Source organism: Meriones unguiculatus, chromosome 17, assembly GCF_030254825.1.
Source record: "Meriones unguiculatus strain TT.TT164.6M chromosome 17, Bangor_MerUng_6.1, whole genome shotgun sequence".
In the NCBI taxonomy this organism is placed as follows: domain Eukaryota; kingdom Metazoa; phylum Chordata; class Mammalia; order Rodentia; family Muridae; genus Meriones; species Meriones unguiculatus.
In genome coordinates this window covers 33,172,432-33,184,517 of record NC_083364.1, presented here as the reverse complement: position 1 = coordinate 33,184,517, position 12,086 = coordinate 33,172,432, and the positions used below count along the sequence as shown (strand labels likewise).

The window sequence follows — 12,086 nt, the reverse complement described above, 5'->3', positions numbered from 1 at the left end:
AGAAGTATAGGAATAAAGATGGAACAGAGATGGAGGGAATGGCCAATCAGTGATTGGCCCAATATGAGGCACACCCTATAGGAGAAAGCCAGCCCCTGACACTTATTAATGATACTCTGCTATGCACACAGATAAGTAAAGCATTTTATGAACAGGGTCTAGTGCAACAAATAGGATGTCCCCATATTTATAAAATGTGCTTTAAAAACTGTATTTTCTTCTCCAGTACATTTCTCTAAGTAGAGTAAAGGTAAAACCAAAGCAAAAACCCCAAAGTGTTTGAGGCTACAATCAAGACCTCTAGGCAGGAAAACAAGCTAGGCTATGTCCTTCCACACTTCTGTGAGTGGAAGTAGATACTCTTAGCTCCCTGTATCCTTCCTCCTATTCCTCCACAGAACTCTCCAAGCTCGACCTATTGTTTGGCTGTGGGTCTCTGCATCTGTTTCCATCAGCTGCTGGATGAAGCCTCTCAGAAGACAGTTCTGCTAGACTCGAGTCTGAAAACATAGAAGAGCATCATTGACAGTGTCAGGGCTTGCCTCTCTCCCAGGGGGTGGGTCTTGAGTTGGGCCAGCCATTGGTTTGCCAGTCACTGGGATGTGTTTTTTTTGTTGTTGTTGTTGTTGTTGTCACTGCTAAGTTTTACTGATTGTAATGGACCTGTTTAAGTTGTTTGCGTGTTTACCTTCTCTTGATTTAATATCGGTAGGTCATATGTGTCTAAAAATTGACCTATTTCTTCTAGGTTTTCCAGACATTTGGAGTATGTTTTCCAAGTGTTACCTAGTGATCACATTTTATTAGAATACGTTGTAATCTCTTCATTTTTCACCTTTGTTTTTATTCATTTAGATCTTCTACTTGTGTAGCAAGTTTGAATAAGGCTTTATTGAACTTGTTTATCTTTTCAAGGAACCAATCCTGTTTTTTTTTTTAAACTGTTCTTTAGTCTTCATTTTATTGATATTAGCCCTATCCTTATAATTTAGTTTCATCTACTGCTTTTGGGTTTGCATTATTTTGGGGTTTCTAAGAGATACACCATTAAGTTATATATTTGAAGTCTCATCATATCAATTCATGTTTTTTAGAACTAACTTCTGTGTCCTAAAAGTTCCAATAAATCATGGTTTTATTTTTATTGACTCTAGGAATTTTTAATTTCCTCTCTGACTTTTTAGTGACACATTGATCGTTACAGAGAGTATTTATTACCCACTCATATATGTAGCTTTTCTTGCTATTGATTTTTAGTTTTATTCTACTGTGCGCTGATAAGATTTAAGAAATGTGTTTTTTAAGGCTTGTTTTATGACACAAAATGTGATCTATTTTTGAGAAAGTTTCATGGGCAGCTGACAACAGTGCATATTCACATGTGATAGAATATTCTGCAGATATATATTAAATCAGTCCATTTGATCTGTTTGATTTATGGTGCTGTTGCACAATGAGCTTTCTTTGTAGTTTTTCTGGCTGTGATGTTTTATCTATTGATTAGAGTAGTAAATTAGAGTAGTAAATGATACAGTATCATTGTATATGGACCTATCTGTCTTTTTAAGTGTGTTTTATGAAATTAGGTACCTCAACACTGAACCTATATCTTTAATTTTTCTCCTTCTTAAAGGATATTTTCTTTTAATAATGTGTACTGTCCTCCTTTATATCTTCTTACTAAGTTTGGTTAGAAATCTACTTTGTCAGAAGAGTAGCTAACCCTGCCTATTTTCTGCATCTACTTGATTCAGGGTGTACAGTTTTCCACAATTTGATTTTCAGTTTTCCTGTGTGTTTGCCAGTGGAAATGTGTTTCTTGCAGCCAGCAAATAGTTGGATCTTATGTTCTGATTTAATCAGCTTCTCTGTGTCTTTTAATTTGAGAGTTGGGACCATTATTATTTGAAGTTATTATTGAGACAGCCTTGCTATCTTCTGTAGTTTTATTTATTCTTTTTCTAGTTGGTTTGAATACTATTTTTGTTGTTGTTGGCCTTTAGGACTTGCTGATTTGTTGAATTGGGTATGTCCTAATATTTAATTATTTATCTGTTCTAATGGGATTTTCTTTTCCTTGTGCTCTCATGTGGCTCTCTTCCTCCTTTGTATATAGAATTCTTATAAATATCTTCTGTAATTCTGGCATAGTAGTCTATCTTGATAATTTTTTTTCAGTCAGGTCAAGTTAGGGTTCTAAATGCTATACATATACACATATGCATAGACATCATACACATATTCTTAAACTTGGGGAATTGAGTCCTATACTTTTATTAAATAGTTCTTCTGTGTCTTCTACCCACTATGAATATCTTAAGTTTTCTCTCTTGATCGTGTCCTGGACTTTCATCAAGTTGTGATCATGTTTTTTCTTTTCTTTTTTTTCTTTTAATTACTATCCGAATGTGAGGTATTCTTGACCTGGTGGTGCTTTCCTGTGTGTGTGTGTGTGTGTGTGTGTGTGTAGGGCAGAGGACAACATTCAGTATCACTCTTCATCTTCTACCCAATCTTCCTGTTTGCTACTGTATATGGCAGACTATCTGGCCTACCTGCTTTCTCTGTGGATTTTCCTTTCTCTGTCCCCTATCTAAGTCTCGGTGTACTAAGTTTACAAGTGGTACTGTGTCTGTCTTTATGTGGATTCTGGACTCGAGTCCTCATTCCTGGCAACAAGTACATTACCTATTGATCTATATCCCCAAACTCTAAAATAATTTTCTTGTTTCATTCAGCTGTTTGTTTAATCCTTCATGAAGTAACTGGAAAGTCTTAAAAAGTAGGATTTTGAATCATTTGTCTGGCATTTCAGTGACTTGTTAGTTTTTTTTTTTTTGTTGTTGTTGTTGTTTGTTTTGTTTTTTTTGTTTTCAGGTATTCAGGAACTATAAGCCTTTGGAGGTGTTGCTTTGTTTTTACTTATAACTTTCAGGTCTATTTGGGTAGACACATCTTTCATGGTTTTCCCCATCTTTTGTTCATTTCATGTGAGTCTTCTTACTGAATGTTTTCTCTTGAACTTATAATCTCCACTATTTAGATGGTAGAAACAAAGAACAGTAGTAAAAACAATGATTTGTCAACAATCAGGTAATAGAATAAAAAAGCACTTAGGTGAATTATTTATATTTGAATACAGTTAAAAGGTAAAAGGGCTATTAATATGACAAGGTAGGTGTTTAATGATAACTAAGACTAGAGATATTAATAATTAAGAAGTGGAAAACAAAATGAAGTGAAGTAGGAATAGGAAGCAAAGCACATTGGTTTAAGTTTTAAGAAATAAGAAAGAACAGAATCAAATAATTACAGACAAAGAATAATCATAAAGCCAAATCACATGACACCAATACAGAAACAAAAAAATAGCAAAGCAAAATATATATATATATATATATATATATAAACAGTATGATAGCAGCCAATATTTTTCCTTGATGAAATGAATGTAGATTCTCCTACCTCTGGAATGTCTTTGATGCTTTCTCTGCTGGTGGAAAAGCAACTGTTATCTCCCTGATGCTCAGATAGACTGGAGCAAAATGGCTATGTAGTTTGCTTCCTGTATATCTTCCCTGCTTCATTCAGTTCTTTTATGGGAATGACTGGAGAGTTGTTCCCTGCTGCTTAGAATAAGTATCTCTGGCCCTCATCCTGATGTGTCTTCTTAGCTGCTGTCCTTCCTTTCTGCTATGCTGGTTGGTCACACTTTCCATTGTCTATTTCAGTGTCTAAGACTGAGGCAGATGAATGTTTGTACTTTCTTTCGCAGTTTGATATTCTTGTGTTTCCAGTGTTCGGGATGCTTTTCTGCCAGTGTCTGCAGTTTGTGCAAGTTTGTATTCAAGTCACCTCTGTTTTCTTGTTTGTAGAAGTTCTGAGGGCAGTCAGACACTTAGTGGAGGTAATAGGAGGAATGTAATCGCGCTAAACAGTCTGATCTCCCTAGAGCAGTGGCTGGGCTGTAGAGCAGTGGTTTTCAACCTGTGGGTTGTGACCTACTTGTGGGTTGGATGACCCTTTCATGGGGGTCTCCTAAGACCATCTGAAAACACAGATATTTACATTACAATTCATAACAGTTGCAAAATTACAGTTTTAAAGTAGCAACAAAAATAATTTTATGGCTGGGAATCATCACAGCATGAGGATCTGTATTAGAGGGTCATAGCATTAAGAAGACCAAGACCCAGTGTTGTAGAGTATTCTAGTTTTATTTCTAGATTTCATTTCTACATGTTGTTGCTTTGTTTCTACTTGTGATTTTCACATCTATTTGGGTAGATGTAGCTTTCATGGTTTTACCCATCTTTTGTTCATTGTGTTTCATGGTGGGTCTTACTGAGGTCATGCCTAAGACCATCAGAAAACAGAAATATTTACACCACAATTAATAACAGTAGCAAACTCACAGTTATGAGGCAGCAACCAAAATAATTTTATGGAACTTTACTAAAGGGTTGCAGCATTGGGAAGGTTGAGAACCACTGCTATAGAACATTCTATATGTCTGCTGTATGTCTGTTGCTGTGACAAAAATATCCTCACCAAAACCAAAATCAAAACAAAATGAAACAAACAAACAATCAATCAAAAAACCCAAGCAACTTAGGGAAAAGGGAGGTTTGCTTGAGCTTACAATTCTAGGTTACAGCTTATCAGCGAGAAGTCAAGACAGAAACTTCAAATAGCCTATATTACACGACACCCACAGGCAAGAGCTGAGAGAAATGAATGCATACCCTCTCACACATTTGCTTGTTACCATCCTCGTTGATTTTTCCATTGCTGCGCGGCTCCGATTCTCCTGCTTAGGGAATGGTGCTGCCCGCAGTGAGCTGGGTCTTCCCATATCACTTAATTAAGACAGTCCCCACAAGCATGTAGATAGGCCAACCCAATAATTTGTCCCTTGTTGACACTCTCTTCTTAGAGAATTCTAGGTTTTGTCAAATTAATACTTAGAGCTAAGCATCATATCATGATTTCTTCCAGAGTCAGAGTTTTCTCCAGCCCCCACCTATGAGGTAGAGAGTGGCACTGTGGCAGCTTGTCCAGCATCTGCCCCTGTAGTAACTATGTTATGATTATAACAATATGACTATTATAACATAATAATAATATAACAATATCAATACTAAAATAATATTAATAATTATTACTACTAATATTGTATGAATATTCTTTGGAAGAATTCTGATCTTACCCTAACAGGGTCTGTTAACCTTTGCTTCTAAGAAATCTGTTAAAGAGTACTACATGCTACAGGAGCCCATAAATTCATAATTTGGAGACTTGCTCTTTAGACAAAATTAAATGTAGGTTTTGAATAAGGATCTTCTTTGGTATACTTCTTTAATACTCAAGAGAGGATATGGCATACAGTATTCATCAAACCCATTTGACCCTAAATCTTTCTAGATAGAGCATAAGATGATACCAGTGTTCCCAGACAGCCTTGAAGACACAGGAGTCTAAATCAGACTTCCAAATATGGCTAACAAACACTTGCAATGTGAAAATGCAAGTAAGTAACTGAGTTGTTCATTTCAGTTGTTATTAGCTGATTTGAATTTAAGTAGCCACAGTGGCCTGATAGCTACTGTATCGCACCGTTGACATTTATACACCAACACAGAAGACACTTGTTCCAACTAGTCTTCTTTTCTGAGCTGAGTGTGAAGGACAGTTGAAGGGCACATACCATAAACTTGTCCTGGGTGCTGCTGTGACAGTGAACCTTGCTTCCCATCTGTACCTATGGGCTATGGGGATCTAGAACCAAGAATATAAGCCTCTTATCCCATCTGTGCATTTGAGATAATAGCACCTCCTCCATGGACTTTGGTGAGCACTGAGATTGTAAAGGACATTGGGCGCTGTTAAGTGCCAGACAAATAGTGAGTATTCATTTAAAAATATCCTTGATTGGCAACATTCTGCTGACCTCCAAAAAAAGGGGGGGGTTCAAAAGACACTTTGTGATATATAAAAGACAGGAAAAGGCTGGAGAGAGCTCTCAGGCAGAAAAGTGCTTGCTTTGCAAACACAAGGATCTGAATTTAATCCCCAGAACCCAGGTGAAAAGATGGGCATGGTGTCACTCACGTGTAATCCTATCGCTGGCAGAGGCAGAAACAAACGGATCTCTGGGGCTTGTTGGCCAAAAATCCTAGCTGAATCAGAGCCCTGGGTCGCCATGGGAGACCTTGTCTAAAACACATGGTGGATGCTGCATGAGCCTGCGTGCAAACCTGGACACAAATGAGAGTGCACGAGCGTGCGCGTGCATGCACACACACACACACACACACACACACACACACACACACCACTATACAGGGAAACATTTAAATCTGATTGTAAATGAGTGGGAACAAATGGTATCCTTTGTTAGCTGAGAATCTTCTAAACATGAAAGGAGAGGGACAATGCCTTTTCAGATTATTAGGAAAAATATAGTAAATTCCTTTCCGGTACTTTAATATTGGTTAACACTGCTTTCTCAATGATACCAACGCCTTTATTTGGATGTTTTACCCAATGCATGAAATCCATTCTCAACCGTGTTTTCTAATTTGGTAGCAGACAACTTGCTAGCTTTCTAGCTAACTAAATTAAACCAGTAACACAGGTGTAACATAAAAATGAGCTCTTGGGTTGCTCTCAAGACACAGCTGTTAACACAGCTGAGAGCTGTTATGCTCCACAATGCCGAAGGACAGACATCCCTTTCCAGTCTCTAGACACAGCCGGCAGGAAGAGCAGGTTCCCTACATCCAGCACTTCCCCATCCATTTCCACCTGAATCACTGGCAGCATTTCTGGCCTTCTGACATTTTTATAACAAAGTCCTCATTGTCAAAGAAAACAGAAGACATTTGACAGCGATGACATCTGAATAAATATCTGGGAAAGAGAAGCTACGTGAAAAGGGTTTTTGAAAATATTACACATAATGCAAAGAAAAACGTTTCTTCTTATTTGTCTCCAAGGTATCGTACAAATGTTTCATTTTATTACAGAATATGGACGATTGCCAAGGGGCTTCCTGCAAGTTTGGCACGCCAGGTTCAAGCACAGTAATAAAACCAGGACCAAAAGCCAGTCAGGTATGATATTTCTTCTTGCTGTGTATTTCTTTCCCCAAAACGCTGGAGAAACATCTATGGTTTTTCACATTTCTACTGTTTGGCTTTCTCCCAATAAATTCCGTTGCTCAAACCTCCATGCCTTCGGCCCTGACTTCGCTCATTAGTGTTTTCAGCAAACACTCAGTGAGTGTCCACGAATGCTGGAGCAGCAATGTAGACTTCACAATAAGCCCTGCTGGCTTCTGCATGGGAAAGGCACACAGTGGTCAGAAATCAATACAAGTGCGAGTCAGTGCAGTACACACTGGCAAGTGCTGTAATAAAGGCCGACAGACGAGCTGTGGGAGACTGGAGCTGGGAACGAATAGTGCTTCTAGTAAAAAGAAGCACCCCTTCCCAGCGGATGTCCTGGAAAGGGCTTAGGATTTTCCAGGCAGCCACAGCTAAGGACTTTTGAGAGCAGATAACATATTGAGGGGGTCGCCCTTGAATAGACCAAAAAATTATAAGCGTTGTAACCAATATAACATGCTGTGCTGTGGCTGGGCACATTGGAGGGTATAAATCCTTTCAGTCAGTGGCCATGCCTTTGCGGACTAAGACTTGAAGGCTTTTCAGCCTCGTTCCCTGATGTCCTTGCAGAGTCCTGTGGACACCATCACCACCCTGTGCCAGTTTCCGTTTTCCTCAGGACTGCAGAGGATGTCCGTGGTTGCTCAGCTGGCTGGTGACCTTCACCTCCATGTCTACATGAAGGGTGCCCCGGAAACGGTGGCCACGTTCTGCCGCTCTGAAACAGGTACTGGCAGGTTTTTCTCTCTCTCAAGAGGTAATACCCCCATTTTAAAGGCCAAACACAGAAGGCACACTTCTGCATCACCACCGGAAAGCACATGAAAACGTAAAGTACCACAGCCAGGAAAAGGAACAGATTGATTTGTAGATGAGCCAACATGGCGGGGGAGACCCTGTGGGGCAGAGAGGGAGATGTGACGGTACCGGCAGTAGAGAGTAAACATCTAGCTATCATACAGCCCGAGAAGTAAGGGCACAGAGGGGCATCAGGGCAGCGTATGTAGAGAAAAACTGCTGGGGACGCATGGGCTGGAGGACTAGGGAGGGTTAGATTAAGGAGCAATGAGAGGAATCCTAGGGCGAGATTTGAGCACTTGACCACGTATGAAGAACAGGGTACTCTGTCAGTTCTAGGCATTGGGGGCAGAGATGGCTCTGCTACTAGAAGCTGAGACAGAGCAATAGAGAGGAAGGTGTGTGGGGGTGTGGGTATGTGTAGGTGTGGGTGTGTGGGTGTGTGTGTGTAGCTCAGAGGAAAACTTGTGGGAGTCATATCCCTCCTTCCTCCATATGGGTCCCAGGGCTTGCACTAAGGTCATTGAGCTTGAAATCTTATATCTGCTGAGTCATTTCCCCATTTCAGGGAAATATATATATATATATTTCTTTTATTAAAAATATATTATTTAAAACACTATATATTCTGATTATGGTTTCCCCTCTCCCAATAAGATAAAACAGAATTGAACAAAGCAGAGTAGGATAAAGCAAACAATCAGAAGAAAAGGAGCCAAAGAATGAGAACACATACAGATACAGAGGCACACACATTCACACACACAGGAATCCCATAAAAACACAAAACCGGAAGCCATACTATATATGCAAAGTGTTACACCTATAAAGTATTCAAAAAACCTGACATGTTAGGAGACAGACAACCTCCCAAGATGGTGTTGAATTAATTTTGTGTTGTCCATCTACTCCTGGCCATTTGGCCTACCCTTAAGAGTAGTTTGTTTCCTCAGTAAGACTCTTCTGGAAAAAACTATTTTTTCATTTCCAAGTGATTTTCATTTGGAGATAGCTTCAGGGATGCCCTTGGGTTGAGGGCATGTGTCTACATCTCCTCGCTGCTCAAGCAGCCATCAGGTGCAGACCCGTGCAAGCCCTGTGTGTGCTGCATCAGTCTCTATGAGTTCATGTGTGTGTTAGTCTAGCTATGTTTAAAAGGCCCTATTCTTTGGTGTCCTCCATCCCTCTGGAGCTTACACTCTTCCCATCTCCTTTACTGCAGCGCTCTCTGAGTACTAGGAGAGAGATTTGATAGAGACAGCCCATTTAGGCCTAAGTGTTCCAAGGTCTCTTACTTTCTGCAGTGTCTGGCTGTGGGTCTCTGTCTTTATTCCCATCTGCTGCTGGGGGAAGCTTCTCTGGTGATAGCTGAGCAAGGGACTGGTCTATGGGTATAGCAGAATGACAGGAGTCATTTTGTTGTTATGTTCCTTTAACAGAACAGTATTATTTGGTTTTCCCCCATGTCCATTGCCTATCTAGTCTCCGGTTCTTGGCCATCCAGGTAGTGTTGGGTATGATATCTATCTCATGGAGTAGGCCTTAAATCAAATCATGTCTTGGTTGGAAATATTTTTTTAAAGAGAAACATATTTTTAAAAGAAGTGATTAGACTAAATTAGATGATATTAGATTGTTTCCCTAAGCAAACTTTGTCTTTCTGGTCCAGAGCTGGGTTATTAATAGTCTTCTGAACATATGGACATCACAAGTGATGGACAAATTTATAAGAAAATTGGTACATTCAAATAAATTCATTTGGATGAAACTGGCATTTTAATCCTGGTCTTCAGCTAGTTGTTATGATTGCAGATAGCTGCCAACTGTGGGTAAAATTCTAGATTTTTAGGAATGTTGATTATAACGTCTACATTTGGAATCTGTTTAATCTTAGAAGTGTCCCTTCATAGGCCAAGGATGAAGGACTTGTCTAGCATGCACAGGATATGTGTCTGATTCCCAGAATGGAAAAAAAAGAACCTGCTTTTTAGATCTTGGTCTTCCTCATTAATCCCACTAACCAAGTCTCTCACATATTCTTGACTAGGTTTGGCTTTCTTCTCTTTTGCTCGTAGCCATGCAGACTTTAATGAGAATCTTTCTGTTCCCCTGCTTGGTCAGGAAAGGTCCAGCACATAATCTGCCATTCTTATCTTCATGAGAGGTCATCCAATCCTTCCTGATGAATTAATTGGCCTTTGATCTTTCACTTCCTTATCCTATAAAGAAATGGAGGGTTAGAATCTTCCTTGAGGGTAGTTCCACACCTGTGGGAAGGTTTTAGAAATGGGCAAAGTCTGAGATAAACAGGGCTGTCAGGGCAGCCATCACTTGTGTTGTGGATGGAAACCAAGGCAAAGAAGAGAGACTTAAATGGGTTGAAGTCAGAAAGTGAGTTAGGAGTAGAGTGGAGAATAAAAGTTGTGTCACCACCTACACTACCACAGCCACTACTGTGCTGTACTTTGGCTCTCATCGGAGTCTCTCACATAGGCACATTAGAACCCACGAATAATTTATAAATATAAAAACATAGTTAATTACGCCAAAACACATAAGTGCTGCATTGCATTGCCAACCTTGTAAAGCATGGTTGTGGGCTGCAGACTTGGTTCTGTAGGAAAAGCTGCATGGTATTGACAGCCTGAGTTTGGATCCCCAGAACTGACTTTCAGAAGCCAGATGTGTAATGGATACATCTGTATCACCTACCAGGAGATAGGAGGCAGGGACAAGTGAATCTCCAACAGCTTGCAGGATGGCCAGCCTGGGCCTGTGTGGCACCAAACAAAAGGAGAGATGCTGTCTCAAAACAATGAGGGAAGTGAAGACTCAAGGTTGTCCTCTGAGATCCACACTTACACAGTGACACACACATACCTGTACACACACAAGCACCCTCATTCCTCCATCCCCCCTACACACAAATAATGGGCAAATATTTCTGTAAAGAGTCATTCTGTGCATATTTCAGGCCTTTCAGGCCACTTAGTAGTTACATCAGCTAACCCACTCTGCCACTGTGGCCATGAAGCAAAATCACGGATAATAAACAAATGAACATGGTTTAAAATTTCATTGACAAAAGCAAGTAGGGCATGAAATGTAGCCTGAACATTATCAACCCTGACCTAGAGGATTGACTGTTTCTGTGACTTCACAATTTCACACACAATCCTGGGTCTGTTTTGTGGTGAACCCAATCAGTATATTTGACACTGGTCAGATTCATCTTGGTTATCTTAAGGGAGCTGCTATGTCAAACTGCCTCATTCGGGGTAACTTAAATGAGAGCACTCTTGCTCTCAAAGTAGTTTTGGAAGCTGGGGTGTACACGAGTAAGATGCTGGATGATCTGGCTCCTGGTGAGAGCTAGCTTCCTGGCTTGTTGATTTCCACTTTGCTGCTGTAAGCTGGTGAGGAGAGGCCATGTCTTTATCTCTTCTGTCTTCATCCCACTCCTGAAAATTTCATCTCCATGATTTAATTACTTCCCAAAGGCCTAAATCCAAAATACAGCCACACTAGAGATAAGGACTTAACATTGTTTAGAACATAGAATCCATGTGTAGCACAGCTACACATTTTTGTCATCTTTTTCCTTATCAAACTAACATGAAGCTGTTTGTGACCCTTGTCTAACCCTTTATGTTTTCTGGTAAAGCATTTTCATGAAGTGAACACTGAATTGCAGCGAAGGCAGCCTGCAGTAGCTTAGGTGCTGGGTGGATTCTGGCGTGATCTTAAACATCTCCTCCCTCTCCCCTTACAGTGCCCAAGAATTTCCCTCAGGAACTGAAGAACTACACAGTGCAAGGCTTCCGTGTCATTGCCCTTGCCCATAAAACCCTGAAGATGGAGAAGCTTTCAGATGTGGGACGTTTAGCAAGGTAAGGAGTTGGAAATCAGGCCTAAGGGAGGGTTTTGTACGTGAAGGGAGGAAACACTGGAGATGGACTGATGGGAAGCTCACATCGCCAGAAGTTCTTGGAGACAAAGAACTGATCTCAGTTGTCTTCTAGTTCAGAGATGAGCAGCTGTGGGCAGGGCTTGCTCAGATCATGAGATGGTTTGTGACAGAGCAAAAATGGCAGCTGGGGTTTCTCTGACCTCATGCTT

The 12,086-nt window shown here is 40.2% G+C and overlaps 1 protein-coding gene across 2 annotated transcripts in view; it reads left to right on the top strand.

Moving 5' to 3' along the window:
• Positions 1–12,086, top strand: part of Atp13a5 (ATPase 13A5) — a 130,631-nt gene that overhangs the window by 64,951 nt on the left and 53,594 nt on the right. For both annotated transcript variants that reach the window (XM_021661904.2, XM_060370167.1), the window contains exons 15-17: positions 7,029–7,115; positions 7,740–7,896; positions 11,740–11,857. In XM_021661904.2, coding sequence (XP_021517579.2) covers positions 7,029–7,115; positions 7,740–7,896; positions 11,740–11,857 — 362 coding nt within the window. The remainder of the gene's footprint in view (positions 1–7,028; positions 7,116–7,739; positions 7,897–11,739; positions 11,858–12,086) is intronic.